General features: G+C 37.4%; 2 protein-coding genes across 2 annotated transcripts in view; both read right to left on the reverse strand.

Moving 5' to 3' along the window:
* The window catches only part of LOC135469968 (integrin alpha-4-like), a 33,861-nt gene extending 31,417 nt beyond the window's left edge, over positions 1 to 2,444 (reverse strand). The window contains exon 1 of the mRNA XM_064748640.1: positions 2,035 to 2,444. The gene's annotated coding sequence lies outside the window, so the exon portion shown is untranslated. The remainder of the gene's footprint in view (positions 1 to 2,034) is intronic.
* A 7,227-nt stretch (positions 2,445 to 9,671) lies between these two features.
* LOC135471516 (F-box/LRR-repeat protein 12-like) lies at positions 9,672 to 13,900 on the reverse strand. The gene is made up of 4 exons (XM_064750780.1): positions 13,857 to 13,900; positions 13,138 to 13,241; positions 12,288 to 12,460; positions 9,672 to 12,092 (listed from the first exon to the last, which is right to left on the reverse strand). Exons 2-4 carry the CDS (start codon positions 13,236 to 13,238, stop codon positions 11,383 to 11,385), a joined length of 984 nt encoding a protein of 327 aa, XP_064606850.1. The 5' UTR covers positions 13,239 to 13,241; positions 13,857 to 13,900; the 3' UTR covers positions 9,672 to 11,382.
* Between the last annotated feature and the right edge of the window lie 678 nt (positions 13,901 to 14,578).

The following is a 14,578-nucleotide window of genomic DNA, read 5'->3' on the forward strand; positions in this document are numbered from 1 at the left end:
ATTCCTCGGGGTATCCTGGCCTAAGCTGACCACCGGTAGTTCCCCTGGGCTCTGAAGACATCTGACATGCCTGCTCCAGCTGTTCGCCTCATGGCTGGGGACAGTGTACTATATATGTGTGCAGAGACCAGTCATATGGTCGCCGTGAATGAATAAAAAAAAAGAGGAAAGAAGGAAGAAAAGGTATCTGACAAATTGTCTAAACGGAAAACGGGGGAAACGGAAAAAATAAGCACAGTAGAGATACTGGAAGGTTTGTGAAATCAGAACTGGTTACTTGGCAAGCTCGGGCATACTATGACTTGTCATGGTCTCGAGAAGCGTGTAGCACGATGCGGCACATGTATACTTCATCACCCGCATGTCGAGGGTCAGAGAAACCATACAGGCGCCTGTATGTAGATATAGAAACAGATCTCACTCAAACAATAACAGAGGTGCCGCCTGGGAAAGGAGAAAGAATGCGAAACAGACTGGACACGTATCTCACGTGAAGAATGTCAAATACGATAATGATTTCTTTGCCGGGACCAATCAGAAATCCAACTGAAATGAGTGGAGCTGACTGGACATGGATTACTCGAACATATGCACATTAGACGGTAGTAGCCGGTAGTTGACATATGATGATTAAGACAAGTGTCATGGACTAAAGAGGATGTTAGTGTGCCTTAATTTAAACTATAGAAGAATTTTTAAAGTAGTAGGCAAGGGTTTTATGTAGAGAACGAGAAAACGTGAAATAAAATTAGAAAACAATATCAAATATAGTTAGTTTACATCTAATATGCATATCACTGGAAAGAAAAAAAAAGGGGAATTCAACCAATTCATTCCCAACAGTAGTGTTCCTGGAACAGAAATTGCTGATGGGTAGCCTACACACGTGACCTACATAAAAAAAATGTTGCCCTTTGCGGTTAGTGGCCTATCATAAGCCTATTATGTATATGCCTACGTTGCCATGTCTCCATTGCCGCTATGAGCATATTACCATCTGTTTGCCATTAGCCATTAACTATCTCATCCACATGACGGTCTTCATACCATGCCTCAGTACCTGAAACGCGGCCTTCACTTGGAATTTTAACTATGGCGCTGGAATTGCCTAGTTTCACAATATATTATCGGATGTCAGAGTCTACGGAGAGTGCATGGGGATACACATGCTCAAGAGTTTCCCTCTCGGTTATCTATACCTTGGACACATGCCAAACGCCAATAATACGCCCAGCAGCATGTGCTGACCTGCACAGACATACCTACATCCATACATCCATACATCCATACACGCACAATCCCCTGAACAAACTCTCGTTTTGGTTTAAGCAAATATACACATTTTTGTGGAGTTTAAAGAATAAATTCAGTGTATGAGTGTTTAAGTATTACGAGAAATATCGACGTGTTCTCAATACGTTCGAAGCAATACAACCCTTATCAAATCAGCATGACGCTCTTACGTCTTCACTTATTGGAATTAACACAGGAATAATCTTTCAACGCCATGACATACAGGTGTATATATATATATATATATATATATATATATATATATATATATATATATAATAAGGCATGGACTTTTCAACCATTGAAACTAGTGAAACTGTATCACTGTTGTATATATGGAACTAGTACGTATATGAAGTGAGATATTTTCACGCGACGCGAAAGTTTCATGTTTTGCACATAACCTTTCTTCTATGGAGCTTCAAATGAGAGTGTGAAATTCACATATCAAACTTTGTTACATAATTACAATGAAGTAACTCACCTTGACTCCATGCAGCTAGTAAAGGAGGCATAAATAACAACGACAATGAGATCAATTAATTTGGATCAATTAATTTTACACGAGGCTTTTTCTGCAAAAAAAATAGAGAAAACGAATAGTCTTTTCAAGGTGTTATCATAAATCGGCGCCTCCGTGATGCCTTATAGTATTGGAGATGTCCTTGAACAGTTCAGTGAATCGTATAAATTGTTTTATCAAGGTGTATGACATGTACTGTAACAGTTTGTTTTACTCACCAGGCACCGGATGTGTTGTTGAGCAGAGCAAAGAAAATCCGAAGTAACTTCCTGCCGGTCCATCTAAGACGTAGGCATTCTGCACATCTAAATTAAATCCAGAGGCGAACTGCCAGGTAAGTAGTTGGAGAGAAATTACAAACAAACGGTAACATGGTGAGACCTAAACTTTTTGGTAAGAAAGAATTTCACTGGGACAAAGTAGAACTGAATAACTGCTCTCCACTCTCTTCTGTGAAGGTCTGTCCAAGGCGTACATGCACTGTGCCCCCCCGTACGTACTCGCGCTCTACCCTACCGACCTGAACTAAGAGAGAACTTGTGCCGGCACTGCCTGCAGATCGCACTAACCCCAGGCAGACTGTCGTCACTTCTCAATCTTTTATTTACTTCAGCCTCCTCCTCCGCACTACTGGGATAGTTTATTTCGTTAGGCCGGCTGTCCTGCCGTTAGATTTCTGCCCGAGACCGGTCACTTTTTGCCTCCCAAGGCTAAAGTTACTGGAAGAAAGTTAAGCCAAGTGATTTTCCAGGGCGAAATGTCTAAACAATTCTATATATTAACCCAAGAGATTCTCCGGATAGATTCTCGTCTTCCCTTTCTTCTGACTCCCCGCGAGCCGGCCGGCCGGTGTATAACCAGTCCAAAAATAGTAGCTCCAAACAGCCCCTGTCCTGTTGCCCAGCCCTGCAATACTCCGCGTGCAGAGTGAAACGTTTCGGTTTGTCAAAAGGGCTGCATTTATACTTGTAGCTGATATTTTGCTAGGCGCCCGTTTCCTCTCTTTGGGATAGGGTTGCTAGGTAATCAAGTAAGGGCGACTTTGCAAAGGAACTATTTGGGAAATAAAGGACTGATGCGGCGTGGCTCACCACTTGATAACTTGCCCCGCTGTATAGTCTTGAAGAACAACTGGGTACTGTGTTATTTTTTGGCTGGGATGTTGTATGGTAAACCTCAAATGACTCACTTATAATTCCACGCAGTTTCATATATGCCTATATACCATGCAGGGCCTGTATACAACACTATGTAATGTTCAAAGGACAACCATATGTGTAACAGAGCTTCTTTCACATGCAGAAAGCCTGACCTATTTATTCAGGGTGCGATGGAAACAGAACAGTACTTTTTCCCGTCTTTCTGTATCACAGGCTGCTGCGAGAAAATTATATGGACTAGTTATGGAAGGGTTCATCATACTTTTCGCGGCCGCAAAGGAATGTACCAACATGTTATTATACTACATGTACTCCACGTACATATGCATGCATATGATGGGTAAATATACTCAATATTTATGGCACATATACTAATATATGTATATACAAAACGCTTCTACAAGGTGTATATAAAATTCCCGCTATATCAAATTCTAAAGGGCGTCATCCGCATCATTTTTGTGTCACAAATCTAAAGGTCATGTAACACCAGAAAGCATACCTTGCATGTTGTATATATCAGATGACTCCACTCAACGTGGCCCTCGCTGGCTCATTCAGATAAAGCGTCACTCTCGCCGCAGCAGAGTGGCTATTTACCAGTTAATAATGACTGAGGTCGCGCGATCGAATCTAGGCCAGGTATATCGCGACGATCGGATATGAATAATATTCAGAAGTGAACGTCGTAAAACCCTACAATCCATCTGAACATTATTAGGTATCATGTTTCGATTCAAGCAGCCCTAGTTGGTGAAACAAATATAAATATAGTGATGTGTGTTTGATGTGTGTGTGTATCATATATATATATATGTGCACTGCAAATGCAATTCTGAAACTGTTTGGTAAGTTTGACCATTTTCAAAAGACATGGCATGTGTAATAAAATTTTCACTTTTTTATGAACATATACTAGTGAAATACAAATGATCGACTTTTTACCATACGAACAGTAACAAGAATTTATACATGCAAGATTTGTTGAACTTGTCCAACGTCACAGTCCGCTTCGAAGCAGTAGTTCCAAGGGTCAATCCTGGGTCGGGTCACACTCAAGACTTTAAAAGAGGAAGTTGTAGCTACCTCGCTTGGCCTTCAGCATGAAGGCGATAGTTCAACGACTGGTTGACCCGTATCAGTATAATGGCTCGGGCGGGACGACTTACTTGCCTTCGGTAAGGCGTCTCAGTGAAGTAGCACTAGATAAATGAGCGGTAGAAATCCGTCAGCAACAAGGAGGCACATTACATGCATTCTAAGGATACCTTCGTCGTCATATGATTTAGTATGTGGCTATGCATATCATTGATTGTTATATGATATACCATGACGTGTAGCTTGCACATTTCTGTATAAAACATATCCAGTTTTTAACCAAGTTTATTCAATCATGGTAATTATGTTTTTAATAATATAAATGTATGTGATATCTATATGTTTCAAATATGTGCGTTGAAACAGACATTCGTACACTAGCCGTCAACCAACAAAGAAGTTCCAGGTCAATAATTGCCAGCAACAATTCCCAAAACGACGTATAACACAAACCACCAAGAAAGTATATATAACTTTAAATAGGACGGATCATGTATAGAGAAGCAGTCAAACAGTTTTCGATGATGTTGAAAGACGCAAGGTATGTTCCAGGCGACTGAGTAAAATCAGTATTCGTGTACCCTGCTAGAATCTCAGTTGTCCACAAAAATATGTCTCTCAGTTGCGCTTTGATTGCAGCTATTCATATAGCCAATTGAATTGGTGATTTAATTCAATCGACATGGCGATCTAATGAAACAGACCGACAGAGATTCTGGATGCTCTGTCCATATCTACTTACAAGAGAATTATACCTATCGTAAAACTTAAACTTGGAGTGAAGACGTTTGATGGTATAACCTTGACATGACATTTTAACTATGTGTACCAAATTGGTTTCCGGTGTTCTAAAGCAGGCCAACGTTGCATTAACATTAAAAGCAACAAGACTTGCTATAGTTCTACTAATTATACAAGGTTATCATTCATGGGATAGTTCATTATAGAATTTCATGGACTTTCTCACTCATCGTCTATGTGAAATGCTTTTATACCATTTACCAACATTGAATGAAGATATTCCAACATGCATATGATATAGGAGTGTATATGCGCACCTATTGTGAATTCCTGTATATCTGTTTTCCTACGCATTCAATAATATGCAAAAATTATTAGAAAGTAAACTTTTCAAAGCTCGATTATTTTCCTTTACAAAGACGGAGTGTTCAGCTCGGGCGTTGCGGTAAAACCGCGCCTTATGTTTTCCATGAAAAATACTGCTGCAGGGATGTTTTTCTGTCTTCTTGATAAGATATGAGGTGCGTAATCAATGGTGGACTAGAATATGTAATGCATATCAGTACATAGCGGTTCTTGCTTTTTGTATGCAAAATATATCTGAACAACCTTATGCACTTTCGAGAGAATTTGGCCAGACAAATCATCATTGGAAATGATACATGTGGTTTATTTCTTTTTTGTGTGTGTGTGTTGTGTCGTTTCTTATACACTTGGTCACGAAGTTGAACAAGAGAATTAAGAGTGTTTAATGGAATAACCTTGACACACCAGTTCTTGCAGCAGTAACTTGCGACGTTGGTTGAAATCGTCACATAACCCATGCAGGGGATAAAACAAATGATAAAAGGGGGACATACATACACGCCATATGCAGGACCCTTCTCAACATAAGAATAACTTGAAATATCAAAATCGAGACTATCCCTCTTGTCGTAAAGTTGTAACACTCTTGTTGACAAATGCATAGACAAATGCAGCGTCCAAGATCATCAGCGACGTGTATCATATTATATATATATAATATTATATATGTATATTATATATATGTATATTATATCTTCATGGAGTTCATATGGAAAGTCGCAACCAAAGCGCAACTGAGAACCCTATATACCAACTGCAACACTGACATGGTTCTCTCTTACATCTTACCAGCTTTAATTCTTATTTATGCATTATTTCTTACATATTTTTTGGGAGCTGGTGCACATTTTAGGTTCCTTTAGCCATGAGGTTTTGCGCATATCAACTTTCTTGGTCTACGAGTGTTATACGTATGTCGGACTTTAAGCTTAGAATTCATTATTCTGCTTAATCCCTTTCCCGACTGAAAAGTGGTATACGAAGCATTAAATATTGAACGTAGAAGGAAAACAAATAGAGCATTAATGTGCGTTAAAGATTTTCAAAAAACCTTAAAGTTTCCACATTCTTTAAGTGAACATTTCCCGGCTGAAGGAAGCTAGAACCATGCTGTGCAGTATATTGTTCATTTTTGTCTTTGTGGTGACGTTTTATTTGAAAGCTGGTAAGTACTTAACACATTACTCATGCATTGCAATAGTGAAGGATGGTCAACACAGCTCTGACCTGAGTCACCAATGCTCGGAAAAAGGTACAGCCCATTAACATATTTACTAGCTGCTGATATGTATCAAATAAGCCCAATCGGCGTTTCAGGAGTCTCGCGAGTTCCCGCAGATATCGGCGAGACAGATGGAAGCGCTCGCAAAGGACCGCAGCTGAATGACGTGACTTTTCGTTAGATGCCATCGGAGCCGTCGAGTCGACAGATGTGTATTCAGTCTGGCAACTTTCGTAAAATAATGTTTTTCATCTTCGTTATTTTACGAGAGCTTCCACCTGTCACACCGATATCTTCGTGAGCTCGCGAGACCCCTGAAAAGCCGATTGGGCTTATATGACAAAACAGTGAGGAGCAGAAAATATCGCTTGTTCAAAACTGATGTAAGGCTTAATTACCAAATTTAACATTAAGCCACATCTTCAGTCTTGTACTTAGCCTAAAAAATTATGTCATTATAATATATATGCGCTAAAACTGCTGCTGTTACACTCTGGCTTTGGAGAACTGCATTGGCTGTTGAGTTTGACTGAAAATTTAAATTTAAAATATGACTTAATACCAGTATTAGCTAATACACTTTCGAACATCCGGCCCTTCATTACTATATGCAGTTGTTAGGAGAGCTATCTGGGTACCGTGCAATAAGGGAAGCGTATTATACTTACTAGATGCTATGTGTAAGCCAAATCAAATGTAATGGCTGTCATAATTCTACAATAACTGAGCCTCTGAATGCTAAGAAGATAGGCCTACAAAATCCGAACTGAAACTTCAGAAAGTATGTACATATGTGTGCAATATTAACTTGGTGAAAAATGAGACACGGCAAAAGTGTGAAAATTGAACCATTTTTTTTTTTGCCAATATAGGAGCCAGAGTTAAACTATATATAGCCCGATAAAAATAAAATATCAACTAAAATACCATGCCCATGCAAACTAGTAACACAAACTAACAAAACATAGATGGCAAAGGATTCTAACACCCTAAAGAGGATATTTATTTTTAAACGCGTGTATATATAAGACTATGTCGTAAAGTTATAAAGCACTTATATGCTTATTATACATTTAGTAAGAAACAGACGTGAATAAATTTGTAATTGATTGTTTCGAAACTATTTACATGCACAGATTTCAAAATAAGTCTCAATGACATTTTGACTACAGCAATAGCCATATAGCGAGTAGTTAAAAATCTATATTAAACTTCATCACAGGCAAATAAAAAAAAAAACACGAGAAGTTAAAAATAAAACAAAATCTAAAAAGGATTTTAAAACATTTTACAGTGCACGTCGAATATATGAGAATTTAATCTTTCAAAAATCTTAAATAGAAAAGTCATTTCAATTTACTTTAAGCTGTATGGTAGAATATATATCATAAATAAGAACCTACACATGATTGTGGTCATCTTCTCTTGTTAATATACACCCATGGCAGCATCTAAAGCTGGATGGAAATTCAGTGTTTTAATAAAAAAAGAGAGCAACCGCAGCAACAACAACCGCCACTATTTTGAATGTCACCAAAACGGAGGGATTATTGCCATGTTATTTTCTCCTTCAATCTGAAGTTGTAAAGGAAGGAGACATTTAAAGCCATAACATCTGGATCATTAATGTACATATAAAGGTATCCAAGAATCTTATGTACAAAATCGAATGCATACATTTAAATTTGATCCGGCCCTCGACTAAATCCCATGAACCTGTATCAGCAGCGCACGCGACTCATGCAATAATCAATGTAAGCAATGAAACTTACAAATATGTCGATGTGCAGCTCACCATTGTTCTACAGTCCGATGGTGTGTATCACAAACAATCAATACAAAATATAGTTTCAAAAGAGTTTATGTTTTAGTAATAAGACTAGATCTTAATACAGAAAAAAAAAAGAAAATCTTTTTTTTCATGATCATCCAGTATCAAATCCTACTAATTATATGTCTACATCACTCACAAAAATCAAGTCATGGTAGGTGGCTAGGATCGCTAACTCCCATCAATAACTAACCTGGTAATGCAATATCAGTAAAACACAAATTGAAAACTGCGTCGCTAGGTTTAGAAAAACAAACACACATTCCATATCCAAGAGATAGTTTGGTCTATACTCTATATTCCTGGGAGCATTGCTGCACTGCTGTCTCTCTTGGTGTCTCATTTCAAGGCTGTGAAAAGAAACACCAAAATTGTACATGATAAATGAATAAGGCTGTCAGCAATATATACATAAATACGGTGAAGTCCAGTTGGTGAAAGCAATGTTACCTGGGAGATCATCTTCAAGTCAGCTGACACTATGATGGATGGTTATGACAATAATATGATGCATGTCCTTAACGATATTCATAGCCACATACTAAGCAGCTGTTCAAGGTGTTAAATATACTTTGGGGCCCATTTTCACAAAATCTCACAACATACATTTTACTAACATTTCTTGTAAATTACGTCGCCGTATGTCTTTATATATTTACCCAGACAACGTCATTACCGAAAAAAAAGTTACAGGAAACGGTAGATATACTAAGTTTGGTGAAAGTAGCCCGTGTTGTTGTTTAGGTAACATGATCGTATAGCATTAAAATTGACTTTTTGGAAGTATGCTTCAACCAACTAATAAATCTCAAAGCTATTTCCCCAAAATTTTTTCCGTTACCCGGTCATTGCATTACAATCCCTAAAGGTCAGGTGACCTTTACATTTAGTAAATAGTGGTGCTCTGATATTTCGAGAATATTTCAAGATATATAGAGAAAATACAATAAAGACATGCACACGCAGCTATGCATAGGCCTACACAGTAATATTAACACAAAATGTACTGCTACTTTAGCAAAACATAGTTGTGCTTCTCATGAGTACAAAATGAAGTTCCCCACATCGTACTTGTCCTACATACAACCTAAGGCGCCAGCTTTCGAGATGTGCCGTCAGCGTTGGAGACGTTGTGTCGTCAACATCATAACGTTGACTTATATAGCGCCTCTTTCAGTCATAGTTAACAAAAATAAATAAATCGCCTTGTCAAACTTTAAACTTCAGAAATATTTTTAAAATATTTTAAATATTAATAATAAACACAAATTTTTGGTTCACAATGTCTGAACTTTCTGTACATGAACCTTTTGGTTCTTTTACTGTGATCTCGTTTTTACTCTGGAATGTGATTTGGACTACTTACTAAAAAAAAAAAATATATATATATATATGTGAAGGACTGTATGACTTGATGCGCAACACTATGATTGAATGTTTAATCATACATCAACAAGACATGAAATCAGCAATTTACATTTGAAAATGATACTACACTAGTATTAACACGATAATGAACAGATGGAACTGCCTGGAAATGGGAAACTTACAATGTGTACACTGTTCATTTAGTCAGTCTGTCATTTATGACCATCAGCAGTTATTGTGTTGGTGCGAGTTCATGTCCCCAGCAGTCAGAATGGCACATAAGAGCTCACTAAAGATGTGCCATGTATCAGTAACTCAGTGTATTGTTACAAAATGTTTAACTATTATTCTAAGCAATGCAGTGTCTTTACAAATTTAAGGCTGTAGAAATGTTAGATTAGATAAAATGGCATTGCTGGTTTAACACTTTTTAACGCACTTTTTGTGTACTTAGTATCTAGAATGTCCTGGAGTTTAAGGGTCAATAAGATCTTTAAAGGCTGTGCGAAATTTAGCATAACTATAAAAAACGGAATTTTTATGGAGTCTGCATGACCCATATACACACATTCTTAATCTTTTCCAAATTTGCAACTCATACATTAGAAGGGGGTTCAGGCCTGTACCTTCATGCGGAACAACCTTTCATACCTGGATTGAAAGTGCTACCTAATTCCTCAACCTTTTCACACATGAAAAAGCCACTTTCAGTGTAATTTATGTGCATTTTTATATCGATTGACCAATACTAGGGCTTCACAAAAGTGTAATTTTATCATTCTACATGGAATAATGTCTTCAGAATATGCTTGAATAAACATCTGGCAAACATGAGAAAAGGTTGATGAATTACAGTACTTCGATTAGTAAATGTATTAACAAACTTTCTCCTTAGGGCAAGGTCAACATCAAAATGGATACACACATATCATGACCATAAAAAGCAGTTAATTATTTCCCTGCTAGCATTGAGAACTGATGATGTCACACCCTTAACATATCAACCAATAGAGTAACAATGTCATACAAAGCTTCTCTTACTGCAGGAGAATAACAGATCCCATGAACTCTCTGGTTATATTGGTAGATTATGGCATGAAACACATGACTGCTATCTATAATGACAGACCCTAAACATATATTGAATCATATTTATATTTGATATATTTATTTATTTCACTGGTGTTTAGTATTCCACTCAAAAATTTTTTTAATTATACTGATACCAGTCAGGTACATGTATACAGATAGAAGCAATCCTGGATTGGTTGCACCAAACCCTTGCCCTTCTGAATGTTACATTTCCTGGCGATGAATCAGAGATGAACAGATTCGAATCAGTTGCGTTTTCAGAGGAGAGGCTGTGATGAGAGCAGTGCTTCATCTCATCTCAAAGATTTTATACACAGATGCAGTACTTAATCAAAATGTGCCCTCTGAGCACACCTCATATTTACTTGTTTCACAGTTAAAGGAGAAAACATAAATCCTTGGAGCTCTCACCCAAAGCAGCGGTAAAATATGCATGAACAAATTTATACATGTATAGATGTGCCTTCACTGCAACAGCAAGCTATGCAGGACTGCTTTGTTACAAAAATCCTTTGCCAGCAAGGGTGAGTAGCACGTTGCACCCTTTAGCATGGATGACATTCTGTTCACAGAGACTAAGTAACAGTAAGTTCGGTGTGAACAGAATTATACATTTTTAAAATACATGAACAACTGTACAGATCTGATTACACGTACATGTATATTTCAGTCTACACTGTAAAGTATCCTACAAAAGTGCTCGCTCACAATGAACCTTCAAACCTGGTAACATGGTTTTTAATGTTTTTAAACTTTCAAATTCATTCATGTTGCCACAAACTACCAAAGTTTTCAGTTTTTTCAATTTAATAAGGAACTGAAGTCCTTTGTTAGTTATCCTGTCACAGTGAGAAATGTCCAAAAACTCAAGTTCAGTAGTAGCGGATATAACAGCAGCTAGGCAGTCATCTGTAAGCCCTCCATTTTTCTGGAGATTGATGTGTTTCAGCTGATTGAGGTTTCTCCCGATGTGGTGACAGGCCAGAGGGGTGAGATTGACATCGGACAGCTCCAGGATTTTGAGTGTAGGCATTCCATGACTGAGACATGTGAAGCCTTTTTCCTTAATTCTATAGCAGCCGTTCATTTTGAGCACCTGTAGATTTAGTCCGGAGGTAGAAATTTGTTGCAGATCAATGTGATCAAACCGCACACAGTCACTGACATCTAAATGGGTCAGATTTGGCAGGGTATTTTTTTTCAGCACCAATTCTAACCACTTGGGCTCCCATATAGATTTTTTTATGACTAAGGTGCTTAGTGATGAAGGTAAGTCCACAGCATCAATATTTTTGGTGAAGCAATGGTACAAACAAAGAGTCTGAATAGAAGGGCACCTGTCCTTCAATTCCCTCAACATGGCAGAAGACAGAACCTGCTTCTTCCTCCGGGTAGGTCCTAAAAACAGATGATGGTTAAAATGGTAGCACTACTTGCACGTAAAAGTCTACTTTTTTTATTCTCTAAACTCAACTGTTTCAGTAATTTCAATTTCAGCCATTAATATTTAATTGTAAGATCATCTGTCATATCTACCCTCTGATGCAAACTCTTTAATGTGGACCTCAAACCATGAGTTGATATTTCTCCTACCTGAAGTTTTACTGTTTGGGCAGTAGCCCTTGATTTGAAAGGAAAGGAGGACTGGGGAGAAGTGGGTGCGGATAACCTTCCACATCTGCTGTAGGTTGAGGGAGTACGAAGAGAGGTCAACATGACGCCACAGGGAATTGTCTCGAACCACCCTTCTCCATCGTCTGCAAACCCTGAACAAAGAATTTCAAATATGGATACACTGAACCACTGGACATTCTGGCTCTACTTAATTATCTCATCAACGAAGAATACAATATTTTCACTCAAATCAACCTGGGTTTACACGTCAGTGTTGCCATGATTTAATCAAGGCTTTCGGTCAAGGAAGAAATGAAGTCTTTGGTGTCAATACAGATCACATGCAGAAATCAGATAAAGAAACTATACAAAGGCTAAAATGTATTCTTTCTTAAATGATCAGACTATATAAAATTTTATAAAGATTGATGCTTAGTAGTCCTGTTGAGGGCATATGCTCCATATTGTTAACTTCTATGAATGGACAGCAGTTTGTAGCTACTCCAATTTCCAGAATTATAACAGTACTTCAAGATTATTTCACCCAAAAAAACTTCACTCACTCTTGAAACAATCCATGAAACGTGTTCCTTGATGAAAGACTAATACACTTTTATTTATGTGATATCAAAATATTCTGGTTTATATTAAGGATGTTCATGCAACAATCACTGCTTGTTCAATTCATCACAGGTAGGCATTTAAAACAAATATAGCTGTATCAATGTTTGCTTAATGCTGACAACAATACCCACAACACTCTAAATCACACCATTCAGTAGGCCTAATTTCATCAATATTTTTATCATCTAAGGTAAGTCAGACTTACCTTCCAGCCATACATAGCTCTTTCACCGGCAAGTATGAGAGGATTTCCAACAGAATATTATCAGGCAAAGCACTCAGGGATGCCTGGGATGATGCCATCATTTACTTTGAAATAAGAAATTATATAAAATAGAATAACCAAGCGACTGCAAACTATGTCTGAATCAAGTACTTTTATTCTGATTCACTTAAAAAGAGTTTTAGTTTATTAACTCACACATCTACGCTTCTAGGTCTTCATTCTTGATAGAATTTAATGAGAAGTTCTCAATAAATATTTAAACTTTATGACTTTAAAAACAATAAAAAGGGAATTTTAAAGTTATGGTTGCTGTAAACGTGGCAGAGTGGCATTCCATCCACTGAAGAGCCAGCTTTTCAGAACGAATATATGAGGTATCATTGACGAACAATTCGATCAAACAAGTCTATAATTTGTTTGTCACTGATTCATTGTGAAAAGCAGCTTTTTAATACAACAGACATTATATAAGAAGACCAACATGAGCACCTTGCACTTTACAGCTCCCAATATATGACAGTAAAGCTGTCACCAGTGTTTGTCAATTCATACAACACAGGGCTTCCGGTTTCATTTTTCCCACTGAAAGTTAGAATTAGAGAGGAATGATATGACTGGACTGTTAATAACTGTTGTTAAGCGTCATGATAGTATTCACGCAATCATAATTTCTAACTTATCTAATGACAGTCCCACACCTTTTCCCTTGGGATTTCTCTGGTGAAGGTGACCAAGTACGTCTCGCCTCACCAAACTGTTTATAAATACTCGCCACAACAGTTTGGCTGCACTTAAAAATAATAACCCGAAATAGAGGGCTTATCCCTCTCGAAATAACGAATTAGGGCTCTTTAGTATCAGTTGAATGCATGCCCTCACCATAATAATTATCCTGGTCATCTGAAGTTTTACTGTTTGTTTTAGTATATATATTGGTGATTATCGAACTAAAACTGTAAGCCGAATTACCTGCGAACCAGTATCGCTTTAACCTTGTGATTTTGGTAATGTAACTTTCAATTTTAATTATAGGATCATGAGCAGTCTGCTAAATTATGATATTACGCCCATTGCAGGGTTTCAACCGCAAAATACTGTTCAAAATACTGCACTCTGCTTTGATGCCAGGAGGTCGAACTTGGGCAAGTCTCAATATTCTGCTATGATAACACTGCATTATAAACTTTAAATGATTATTAAAATAGTGTATATAAATCTGCTCTCAAATGCAGGAGGAATATAAATGTCTTTGAGCATTGGATTTTCCGTTCTTTATACATTACGATATTATTCTTTACTTGGACAACTAAGCCCTTCTCTTTGTCGTTCATAATTTCTTAGTTTTCGGTTGATGAATATTATGTGGAAAAAACACGGAAAATTATGGTAATTGTCTGAGTTATCTGCCCTTGACATGCAA

Source organism: Liolophura sinensis, chromosome 7 (assembly GCF_032854445.1).
Source record: "Liolophura sinensis isolate JHLJ2023 chromosome 7, CUHK_Ljap_v2, whole genome shotgun sequence".
Classification (NCBI taxonomy): Eukaryota; Metazoa; Mollusca; class Polyplacophora; order Chitonida; family Chitonidae; genus Liolophura; species Liolophura sinensis.

Bases quoted from the DNA above. Each gene is read 5' to 3' on its own strand.
- LOC135471516 (XM_064750780.1), bottom strand. From the start codon at position 13,238: ATGATGGCATCATCCCAGGCATCCCTGAGTGCTTTGCCTGATAATATT. The intron at 12,461-13,137 runs GTAAGTCTGACT...TTCTTTGTTCAG, and splicing joins GAGCTATGTATGGCTGGAAG to GGTTTGCAGACGATGGAGAA. The intron at 12,093-12,287 runs GTAGGAGAAATA...ATCTGTTTTTAG, and splicing joins CCCAAACAGTAAAACTTCAG to GACCTACCCGGAGGAAGAAG.